The sequence below is a fragment of the Aulonocara stuartgranti genome (assembly GCF_965226115.1).
Source record: "Aulonocara stuartgranti genome assembly, chromosome: 12".
NCBI lineage: Eukaryota > Metazoa > Chordata > Actinopteri > Cichliformes > Cichlidae > Aulonocara > Aulonocara stuartgranti.
Window position 1 is genome coordinate 12755683 of NC_138948.1, and position 12296 is coordinate 12767978.

General features: G+C 41.1%; 1 protein-coding gene across 1 annotated transcript; it reads right to left on the reverse strand.

Moving 5' to 3' along the window:
- Positions 1-1198: 1198 nt before the first annotated feature.
- LOC309718664 (LHFPL tetraspan subfamily member 2a protein-like) lies at positions 1199-11909 on the reverse strand. Its single transcript, XM_082554129.1, has 3 exons — positions 11777-11909; positions 3291-3990; positions 1199-1641 (listed from the first exon to the last, which is right to left on the reverse strand). Exons 2-3 carry the CDS (start codon positions 3691-3693, stop codon positions 1385-1387), a joined length of 660 nt encoding a protein of 219 aa, XP_082410255.1. The 5' UTR covers positions 3694-3990; positions 11777-11909; the 3' UTR covers positions 1199-1384.
- Between the last annotated feature and the right edge of the window lie 387 nt (positions 11910-12296).

Here is a 12296-nt window from a genome sequence, read left to right on the forward strand (position 1 = left end):
CTCATACAGTGTTCCACTTATACTCTTTTGTTAATGTAACAAAAATAGCAGACAGTATATATTTAATCACAGTCATACTATGTGTTTGGATGTAAATCCATATCACAAGTTCACTTTCATTCTGCCTACTTGCTCTCAGAAAACAACACTAATGGAATTATTGCACATCTACAATGAATAAAAGCACTGCATCACATGAATCCTAACATATACAGAAACATTTAAATGGATGAATTAGAAATTAATACAATATGCAGCAATGTGAAATGATTTAAAGGCAGAGTGCAAAATAAAATAAGCTCCAATTGGAAAACCATCAAACTGCAATGGAGGTTCACTTTAATCAGCTTTGCAAAAGTGTCCAAATCACTCACGAGTGGGTATGAAGTGTAATGACCCAGTGGGAGGTTTTTTCAATCCTTATCTTTTCCTTTTGGGCACCTTCACAAAGGCAGACTTGTGTTTATGGCTTTCTGCATGTCATACGGTATTTCATGATAAACCACCTGCTTCATCTTGCTGCTTTAGCCCATCACGAAGCCACACACAATGAAACATCTGGCAGAGCTCTGTTTTCTTTTGTTTGTTTCTGCATACGCACACACAAACTGTTATTAAGCTACACAATCAGTTAAACAGGAGGAGCTCCCTTTGAAACTAAAAATCCCTTCTGTGGTGATTTTCAACTTAAAGCGTTTAAAAAGAGTCTCAATGTCCTGCTACCACAGAATCAGAGCACATAGGCATTTAAGAAACCTCAAGTTAATGTCTATCACCAGAAGTGGCAAAAGTACAGATTTTCTTTACTCAAGCATTATTATTAATAAAATATTTGTACAAGAATGTTGCTGGGTGTTTGAGTTGTTGAATCTGGTAGTGGTTAGTGATCGAACCCTATGAATGAACATAATGATGGTTAAAACAAATAAACTGCCTTTCTGGCCGTGTTTAACATGTTAAATCTAAAAACCTATCCACTGCCAATCCAATTTATTTCACTAACCTCCTGCTATTCCAGCAAAAAAAAAAAAAAAAAAAAAAGTATAAGTATATAAGTTTTCCTCCTTCTCCAGCTTTACCAGAGATTTTTAAACTGAAGTTCTAAAAGGGGGGAAGCATTTTATTCCCTTTTCAACTGCTCATCAGGTAGTCTCCATCACGAGAGAGTAATTGTTTTTTTTTTTAAAGTCGGGGGGGGGGGGGGGGGGGGGGGGGGTGTTATTAAGGCCGTTTACAACAATCAGCTGATTTTATCCAGACTATCACGAGGGGGGAAGAAAATCCCCACTGAGAAACATCTGTCCTCCCTCCACGAAGTTGTAGTCCACATCAGAGAAATTACACCGTGGGTGATCTTCTGCAGCTTCCCAGGTTTTCTAAAGGCTCAGAGCAGGCAGATCAGACTTTTCCCATCCTCAATCTCCTCCTGAACTTTATCGCTGGAAGTAGCGATCTCGGCCTGTGCAGACAGAACGGCACACAGGAAGGTTGCTAGCGTTCCTCCTATCGCTGTGTAGAACGCCCAGCCAAGTGAACAATTAAATGGTCGAAACGGCAACGCATCGGAGCCACAGTAGAACTTCACCTTCTCTGAACCCCAACCAGCAGGGTACAGCATGAGGCCGACCATCAGTAACAGGCCTGGAGGAAGAGCAGGTGATGATATGAGGGGTTTAGTCATGTCAGAGCTGAAGGTTTGAACAAATCGCAGTGCAGGTGGGAGAATAGTGAGTCAACTTTGCTAAAGACAACACCAATTTTTCAGCTGACGAGCTGATTTGTAATGGGTGGAGAGAACTTTGACCCTCATCCTCAGTGGTGATATCACGTAATTACAGACTACCTACTCAATAAAGCTGGGCAGTCAAACCCGCCTGTGTGATTCATTGCAAAATATACAGTGGTAAGATTAATAAACTTGGGAAAGTATGATGAACATCAGATGTTGTAACGTCAGATGTTGTAACTTGCCAACACAAAAGCAGTACTGACATTCCTTACAGACTATGGCATGATTTCAAAACTGAGCTCGAACAGCCTTGCTTGCACAGACTTGATGTGATAGACGCTATACTGGCATATTAGCAATAGCTCTGGAGCAAGTGATATGCAGCTCCTCAGTTTCTTGAATTTGACCATGATTCAGCACTGCTATTCTTGAAATCAGTTCCTGTAACATACAACATCTAGTATTAATGGTGAATGAACCCAGTAGATTCATGGCAATGAAAAAAGAAGAAAAAAAAAACTTATATTCATGTATTTGTTGTATGTTTGTAGCCTCATGGCAAGTCAGCTATAATAAGTTCAAGCCCACTGCAACCCTAAATTCAATAAACAATTATGGAGGGTTGGTTTGCAGGCTTGTTATTTTTCTAAGAGTAAATATATGGAAACTCAGAAACTTTGTGTCTGGACTCAAAAATGAATCTGTCTTGATTGAGACTGGTCTTTTTAATAAATCCTTCTGTTTATAATGTTTCTATTTTACTACTTTATTTGACACCTGACTGTGTTATAGTATATTAATTGTTTATTTTTATTGCCATTTGCTGGATTGAGGTATGATTTCTGCCACCTATCCAACAACTATTCTTCATCTTCATCTTTCACGGGCGGTCGTTGCTCAAGAGTTGGCAGTTTGCCTTGTAATCGGAAGGTTGCCGGTTCGAGCTCCAGCGGTCAGAGGGCCTGGTGGTGCCAGTGTCCAGCAGCCTCGCCTCTGGGGCCCCCCAGGGCAGCTGTGGCTATAATGTAGCTTGTCATCACCAGTGTGTGAATGTGTGGATGACTGACTGTGTAAAGTGCTTTGGGATCCATAGGGACTGAGTAAAGCGCTATACAAACACAGACCATTTACCATCTATTTGTGTCATATTTGTATAAATCATAACGAAGTTTGTGTCTTTTTAAATAAATAAATAAATAAAAATAAATATATATTTATTTATTTATTTTCAATTTTGTATACTATGAGATAAAAACCTAAAAAAACTTAGATATGTAATTTCTGAAATCAGTTTTCATTGATATTTTGTAAACAGTAGACTACATACTAGTATACTCTGGGGTGACCCCTTAATCTGACTGGTAACTGGTTTTACTCCAGCAACTTTATTATATATGCCCTTTCATACTATAATTTATTTATGTCATAAAATAAAAAACATTTCAATTTAGTGGAAGCTGTCCTCAGAGCATAGTTTACATATATATGAAGGTGGGAGGGGGCACATGATTACTTTCTGTAACAAAGATACTTAACACATACATACAGATTAACAATTTACCTGCAACAGCCTGAAGCAGTCCACAGATGTTGAATATGCTCTTCTTCAGGATGCTCTGAAAACACAGGCTGAAGATGGAGATAAAGGCCACACACCCAAGCACTAATGTCCCCGCTGCCAGAAACAACATGGCAGCCTGCCAGAAGCCGCTGGCCACTTCTCCAAATGTCGTGGCATAGGGCCCACAGTTCACCTGCGAGGTCCCAATACGAAGGCAGCGGTTGTAAAGGCCGAGAGATGGCCGGTACTCTGAGTCCACTCCTGCCCTGGTCCCGCTGGTGTCATTCCGAGGCGATCCCAGCAACCAATCCGGGCTCATGAATGCAATGAGCTCAGCAAAGGCCACTACAATGCTGAGTAGGGTCCACAGCATGGAACGGCATGTTACAATAACATGGCACATGGCTTTAGCTCAGAGAAGGTAAAAAACAATGATGAAAAACTTAATAAAAATTCTTGAAGCCCTTTAAGCTATTGGAGAGTTTCAGTTCCCTTCCTTAGAAAGAGAAAGGTCTGTTAGGTTCCCTGCGCAGATCCAGATGGGCTGCTGATCTTATCCTCTCAGAGCAGATGTTGTCCCTTCTCTCACCTCTTCTTTGCCTTCTTCCTCTTTGAGGTAATGTTTGGCTTCAGACATCCCAAATGGCAACAACGCACCAAATCAGCTTCCTTTAGTCATGATACCGCCTGAACAGCAAGCCTAAATGAACAGAGACACACTGAAGTCAGCAACACAACAAGGACAGGGTGTAAGAAACATCTACAAATGATTCTCCAGCAACTATGAATCATCACGCTCCTCCTTAGGCTTTCCAGATGACAAACAGTGTCCAATTTGTACCCTCTGTCATCAAACATTCATCCTTACCAAAAACCTACTCCCAAAGCGCTACTTTAAAGTCAAAAACAGCTTGTTATGAGTGTGTAATAAGGCAAACTTCCCAGTGTGTGCTAGAACAGTCATGATGAATCACAATGCAGAGTTTATTCTGTCCTCGTTTTACTCATGGTAGACATCTGGCTGGTTGATTTTATCTGCAATGGGATAGAAACTGTGTGTTTTGCCACTAAGCAGGTGTTAGCGCAGAGCAGTACAAAACTCTGTTACAGCATGCCACATTTGACAGAATCAAACAAAAGCCACTTTCAGTATTCACTAAAGTGGGTGGCTCCACATTTTTGATTTGGTAGATTTTATTTTTGGCCGGATGCCTTTCCTGATGCAACCCCCAAGGAATTTGTGTCTCCTCCTGGAATCAAACCATTAATCTTTCACTTGGGAAATGTGTAAACCACTACACTATGGAACCACTGATAGAATCACACAATATAATGTGCCATATCCTCGCCGCTGTCACAGGCAGACACAACATCAATGGGATCCTTCAGTTCACTGCTTAAATTACAGCCTGAATAAATGAATGTACATCAGCATTAGTTACTGGCTTTCATTAAGCTTAGCAAAGCAAAATGCATTTCTTTGTTCTTTATTCAACAGAAATAAAATCTGTATTAGTGCAATGGCCAGAAGTCCCAACAATCAATGGCACTGTTGCTGCATTATGATTTACTTGCTGTGACCAGATTGGCCTCGACGCATCCTTGGTCTTAGGGGAGCAATGAAGTTTCTTGGAAACCCTCTGATGTCATGAACCAGCTGCATGATACATACAGAAAAATATGCAGGATGTGTTACCTTCACTATCTTGGCAGATCTCACTGGTAGATCCAAGGGAAACCTGTGTCTGTGCATTCCCCCAGACAATATTTAAAGATTTTGTAAAAAATAAACTAAACTAACTAAACCTTCATTCATTTTCTAGTTCTGCAAAAGCAAAGAACTAAAAAAAATTCATGTCTTTTGTACAAAGGGAGTGGGAGATATTTCAGAGATCTCAAAATCTGGAACCATAAAACCAAACGAATATTTTTGGCACAGCTTGGCACCACTGGAGTTAAGACAGAAGGGGTTCTCCCGTCTGTATCAGTTATGAGAAACCATTAGTCAAGCACTTTATAGAGCCATAACTTTCACATAGAAGGGAGGAGAGGCTTGTTTAACTAATAAGAGTCAATGTTATTGCTCTAATTCTTGCTGAATGTGTCATTTTGCCAGTGATGAAAAGTTCAGCACAAAAAAAATTAATTAAGAGCTATAAGTCACTCTGGTGACCTGCCAGGAATACTCCAAGTACAGCACCAGGAATCACATAATCAACCCTCCAGCCTCAATTAAAGGCGATAAATCATTACACCACATCTGTCACGATCCAAGTCATTTCAAGGCAAAACACTTCAGGAATTTCCAGACCAAGTATTATCTGTTACCCCTACACCGAATCACGTGAAGTCAGGATTAACCAGATCATAACAACAAAGTCGAAGCATGACGACATTTGAGTAGCAGGTATGAGATTTGGAACGGTTAAGCCGTGATTCAGTTCAGGGGGATTCAGTCATGTCTGCAGTCCCCTGTTGTGTTTGAAAGTCATGGCAGGATGTGTTTGTAGTTTGTGCACAAGTCTGCTTTGATTTTACTTGGACGGTGAAGCCGTCTTAAAGATTCCTAGTTAAATCTCATCTCGTCTGCTTGCGCTTGAGCAGAATTTTAGTGCTTCAGGACACTTGAACTTTATTCTCTTACTACTATCTCACACACTAATTAGAGATCACACAAAATTCCAGCTAAAGTACACTGTCTACAAATAATTACCCAGAGGGAGGTTAAACAGAGGGAGTGCATTTCAATTACAACTGGGCTGAGTAGAGATGAAGAAGATCCGCCAACATCACTGGTCGTTTTCAGCCCCATAAGGAAATGGCAGAAATAAACAGGAAGCAAACAGGAAGCATCAGTGTCTGTGCAAACGTTTTAGAGATTCACTCATGCATTGTGAGGATGACCTGTCAAACTACCCATCTAAACACAGTGTGTCTGAATGAGCTGTGAATCCGAATTTCAGGGAATTGTAGCTGTAAAGAAAAGACCGAGAACAATATAAGCAGGTATTTGAAGTGTGTTTATGTGTTTGAGGATGGTTTAGGGAGTGCCCTATTCTATTACAGTCCTTGAGATTGTTCCAGGCCTCTTCACACACACAATGGCTCCTTATTGTTATCACCGTTACCATTTGGCAGTCATATCACACAACAGCACTCACCGCACAGGCAACTTTTTAGCTCTATTTATAGAAATCATTACAATACAGAAATGGTGTTTTTAAGTGCGTGTGCATTGTGAGAAAATCAATGCGTGTTAATGTGGCTCTTTCAAGCGCACATAATCATGTGCGTACATTTGTTTGCATGAGCTTTTGTTTTTGGCTACACAGTCTACACTTTTAGTTCCTCTGGAGTTTGAGCCGTCTGTTTGCAGCTGATTATAACCCATCCAGCCTGAGCATGGTGCTCTCTGTTAAGACTACAATGCCCACAAATTAGCAGCTCTGTACAGAGATGGAGCCTACAAAACATACCTCGTCGAGGCAGTCAGCAGGCACCGTGTGATCTCTCTCAGCTACTACAGGAAACCTCTTCACTCACAGCTCGTCTTCCGCTCTCTAGTCTCAAAGAGTGCTGTCAGAATTAAGCCTTAAAAAGTTAATGTTACACTTTTATTAGGCCCAAGTATTTTGAAGTATTATCTATGCTTGTATTTAACTCAAAATTGTAGAGAGCATACAAATTAATCTGCAAGTAACTCATTACTTGCAGATTAATTTGTCTGACAAAGTCAAAGAAAAACAAAAAACATCTACAAAAAGCCCATTTCTTTCCGGGGTTACCAAGCTTGGCTGATCAATACTAATACAACCGCTATATAAATGCAATCCACTATTATTATTATTATTATTATTATTATTATTATTAGTACCAACTTGTTGATAGGCATTTGCCTGAGTCTGTGGATGTATGCATGTATATATATGCACATTCTGTGCATAAGAGTGCTTACTGCAGTATTGTTGAGAGAGCATAAAGGTCACTACATCCTGAAATTGATGAATACTTTCCGCTTGTTTGGTGGTTGTTCTGGGAAAGCGCTTGAACAGCACTTCCTCAGCAAGGTCAAGATTTTCTGTGTGTTTATATGAGCACTGGGGAGGAGTATTTTACACTTAACGGCACATCAGACACTCAGAAATATGACTTATTCATAACCCGGTGATCAAGGCGCTGTGGGTGAGAGGCCTTTGCTTCCCTGTTGCTTTTGATAGATACATATCTTGAAACAGGCAGATCTTTGTTACTGCAGTTCTCTCTGTGCTTGTGGAGTCGCTCTCATATGCATCATCCCCAACACCGACAGACCGTGGAGACTCTTTCATGAATCCTCCCTGATGCAGAGTTTGATGTTACGGTAGATATGCAACAGGATGAAAGATGTTCAGCGGTAATGTGGTTCTGGATCTGATCTCGACCTGCTTTATCCCACGCTGCTCTCCTGTCCTGACACAAACCAAGCCTGCTGCACAGCATTACAAGCATGTAGAGAGGGCCCCGAGCCAACTTACACACAGCCTTCTAATACTTCATTCAACAAGCCAACATGAACAGTCTCCTTGCTGCTACGAGACAAACTTTCTCTCATGGAATTTACAAAAAATGCAGTCTGTGGGCCAACAGCCAGCCATGTGGACCACAGGTTAGACATGAAACCTGTTGTTCAAGCAGTTTGTATGCCCAGTAAAGTTTCTACTAATGAAACGAAATGTCCGTTTGACTCCAAGCCCCAGATAAAGCAGCAGATACATATGTGGGTCAGTCAGCTAGCCGTTAGAGGAAGCCGCTGAGGAGTTAATTGGTCTGAGATATCAGCAACAGTGCTGGTATCATGCCAAGGTGCTGAGGTAATGAGTGCAGGCCACTGTAGTCTGTTCTGAAGGGTGAAAAGTGAATGAGGACTGAAGGTGGGTGGTTAAGAGATCTAAAGCATGCTGACCCAGATTATTTGGTAAAGGGAGGATAGACACAGCCATTAAAATGGGAAACAAAGTCCATTCATTGAAGATGTGAGAGACAATGAAAATGCTATTGTTTTTCTGTGATGAGCCTGTTTAGAAAAGCATGTTTGAGCTGGTAGATCAGCCGCCCATAGCAGATGACCCCCCCGTTAATTTGGATAGAGATCCCCCAGTAGCAAATTTTTCATAACCTAAACCATAAGCCCTAAGTCGAGCTCTGCTCTGCGCTGCTCCTCTGGAAGTAAGGGCCTCATAAAAGGCTGACTCACTATCTTTAGGGCAACACAAGGGCTCATACAATATGTGAACAGCAAGCACACTCAAATGATAAAACTTTCTGTCTGCATCATCACAAATTAGGAAAATGAAAAATAAATATGATACTAAAGCAGTTTGATGCCAGTCAGAGTTGGGCGGGATCAAACGTGTCCTTCTACCATAAAAGAATGCAAGCAGCTGAGCTCCATATGACGCAAGTGAGAATGGAGCAACGCATCCACCACCCACGCCGGAAAAAATATATTAACCGCATGTCTTTATTTTCCAATTAATTCCAGTACATTATTAATAAAAGCTTCTTGGTGCTTCATCAAGACTCATCATCACTTGTGGCCTTCAGTGTAGACTTGTAAACTTTTATCAGTGCTCATTTTTATCTGCTGAACAAAAACACATCAACGCCACGCTCTCTTCACCTCCAACAAACTTGTGAAACCAAGACCATGTTTACCATCGCAAATGTCAGCTGTTTAAACAAAAAATTAAGAATGAAAAATAAGAGGAGATGTTGCAAACAGAATTAATACGTTTTACCTAGTCCTTTGATTGCCACACCTAAACTTATAGCCTCAGGGGATTAACCATCCACCTTACTGCAGTGAGTGCTTCAACAAGAGAGCTGAGAGCACCCAAGAGTGAGTCACACAAGGCATACCAAGCATAAAAGACAATAAGTGCAAGATAAGTTTGATTTCTTTGGTTTACTTGCTCAATTGTCCCAGATATTATGAAACAAGAGCTGTTCTCATCAAGAATTCTCTCTTGCTAACCATAACCATGTGAGCTGCTGCTTTTGCTGCCCTCCATAAAGAGCGGAATGAAAGAGCTGCAGGAGGAGAAAATGTTTCCCATGGATAGGCATTTACCACAATTTGTGTCTCATAACGTCTGCCACTGAGTGATGGCCACCATCAAATGCATGTTTAGCGCTCCAGAGTGAGTTAGATTTATTTTGCAGGCCCAGATTAAACACAATAAAACATTTCAAGCTGCAGAAGACTATTACTGCTGATGAACAAACGCCAGCAGTTCTAACTTTCATATACAACCACTGGACCTAAGGTTTCGATGACAATAGAGGGGCCCAAAAATGTAAACAATAAGTCAACAGCGAGAAGCCCTCCAACATCATGCCATAACAATAGATCCCACTTCACTGACAAACAAACACAAATACACAATCATAAACGGTCCCAGCCTGTGCTCACTCAACCTGGCTATAATCGCATCAAAAAAAACACATGACTTCCCCACAGAAAAGTATCAGCCAGGCTCATTTGTGCGAATGTGTGTGTGTGGATGTGCCAAAAAAACAGAAGAAAAATCAGCAGTCTTCATCTGGTAGACTTCAACTCAACAAAGGCAACACAAAGCCATGCCGACACCATTCCCCCCCCTTACTCACTCTACCTCTCCAAGACATGCCACCGTTGGCCCAGAATGCACTTCTTCACTCTCAAAAACAGGTCGCCATGGCCCCTAACCTATTCAATCTGTGCAACACCCCGGCCTCTCACTCCCCATGCAAACTCTGTTGTAGCCTCACAGTTTGTGATGCACAAAGTCAGTAAGTGACCCTCACATTTCACTTACACAAAGACATGCATGACGCGGGCTAGCTCTACCCCTTCAGCCGTCCCGCTCTCCAGTTTGTTTCTGAAAGGATGATTGACGTACACACAATCTATTCCTTTCTTTTCTATTTTTTCCTTTCCTTAAAAGATCATAAGAGCTTTGGCATGTTAATTAGATTTGTATTCTATAAAACTACTATAAACACTAATATATCCATTTGGAAAGGATTTAAATACTAAAATCCCTTCAAATCCTTGTTTGTATATGTATGTGACATTTCCTCTCACTGCATTCACACTCTGAGATTTACATTCAGTTAGCAATGAGAAATGTATCAAAACACACGGACGAAAACAATAATTACAAGGAGGTAAAAACAAAAAAGGCCACACAACACAACTATGTTAGTCTATGAAAAGAGTTCCATAAATAACTTGAGTATCCAGCTGTGGCTGCCTCTAAAGGTTTACATATCAAAGAATGCATGAAGGACAGTTTACAATCACACTCAGTAGAGAACAGGAGTCTCCAAGAAGGAAGCAAAATCTAAAGGACAGCAACAATGTGAAGAACTGTGTGGCGTAACTGGATATAATAATGGTTTTATCTACAATAATTAGAAGTCTGTCAATCGTGACCCTGACTCAACACGTATGCTTATGTTAAAAACTAGTTTTATCACAGCCTGATAAAAACCTCAATAAATAAATATGACTTACGATATTTCCTGCATTCACTAGAAGCACAGCTTGTATTTTCACCGGGAAAAAAAAAGCAAAGAAAAAGACATCTCCCTTGGCTATCATCAGCACATTGCTCCATTCAATGACACCTAACAAGTTTGCGCTTGTCAAAACTCACTCATAGGAAAAGAGGGCAGGCTAGAGCAATCACACTGAAGGAAATTACGGCAGAACTACATAATCTTTTAAAAGGTCACTGGAATTTGTTGAACATTGCACGTGTAAGTGCAAAAAATGCAGTACTGATCATTGGATGAGTCACAATGAGAAGTCCTCACTGAAAGTTAGTCATAACTCCCTTTTGTCATTATTATTGCTAAAGTTTGTTCTTGATGTCAGCTTGAGTAAACACTGCAGATGTTTCTTGATTTGTTTGGTTTATGATGTAGCACCACTTCCCCTCACAGTGCAACAGTGTGTCAGGCAGAGAGAATATTACTCCCTGGGTGGCTTTCCAAAGATGGACCTCCACCCTGCACCGCACTTCAAGGACACGGGGTTGTGGTGGAAAGGGAAGGGGACAAAGGGCTGCTGTGCGGACATGTGCGAAATACAGATAAAGAGGTGAAAACCATTAAAATATTGACGTTTTCAACCGCTGCCACATGCTGCATCAGAACACGGAGCCAGCTGCAAGTGCAGATAGCTCACTCTGTGAATAAATGCGGTCTTAACGCACAATCCTCCAAGAAGTCTTAAAGTAGCAACATGCCTGTGTATTACAACTCAGCGAAGCATGCGAACTCCAAAAACGTACAGCTGCGAATAATCAATGAAAAGCTTTCCGACGAAAGAAATCAGCTGACACATGAACGTTAGGCTGAGCAGCGATTGATTTACAGCTGTGCTTTAATGGTATTTTCAGCAGTGAGATTCACATCTGCCGGCCAAAAGCTGTGTCATTGCTACAAACTCTTCTACTTACCGAAGTCGAAAAGCGGAGAAGTTTTGAAACACTGCTTCGTTTCCCGGGGCAGCCCAGCTTTCCAAGCACTCATTCACTCCTTTCTTCGGGACTCTCTCCTTCTCCCTCCCACAAACCCGCCCCGCTTCCATCTGACGCCATCCTTTCTCCCCCCCAGTTTACGCCCCTCTCTCGCCTCCCCCTCTCGCTCCCATCCCCCACCCCCGCCGTGTGCCACAGAGAAAGTAGACGAAAAGTTGTAGCGATGATTAGAAAAAAAATGACTATTTCCTGGATGTTCTTATTCTCAGCTCTTCAATTAAACGCGTCGAGAACGATCTACGAACTCCTTTTTTGTCTGTGCAATGAAATTCAGTTTTTTAAATCTTAATGGGTACTGCTAAAAACACATAAGTGCGTATATTTAGGTGAGATATCATTTTACATAATGTTATTTTACTGGGATATTTGATTATTTATGTTCAGTCTGACCAATGAAATAGTCCTGGATAAATATTATCATTATGAAAAAGTGCGCCTT

Bases quoted from the DNA above. Each gene is read 5' to 3' on its own strand.
- LOC309718664 (XM_082554129.1), bottom strand. From the start codon at position 3,693: ATGTGCCATGTTATTGTAACATGCCGTTCCATGCTGTGGACCCTACTC. The intron at 1,642-3,290 runs GTAAATTGTTAA...CTCTTCCTCCAG, and splicing joins ACTGCTTCAGGCTGTTGCAG to GCCTGTTACTGATGGTCGGC.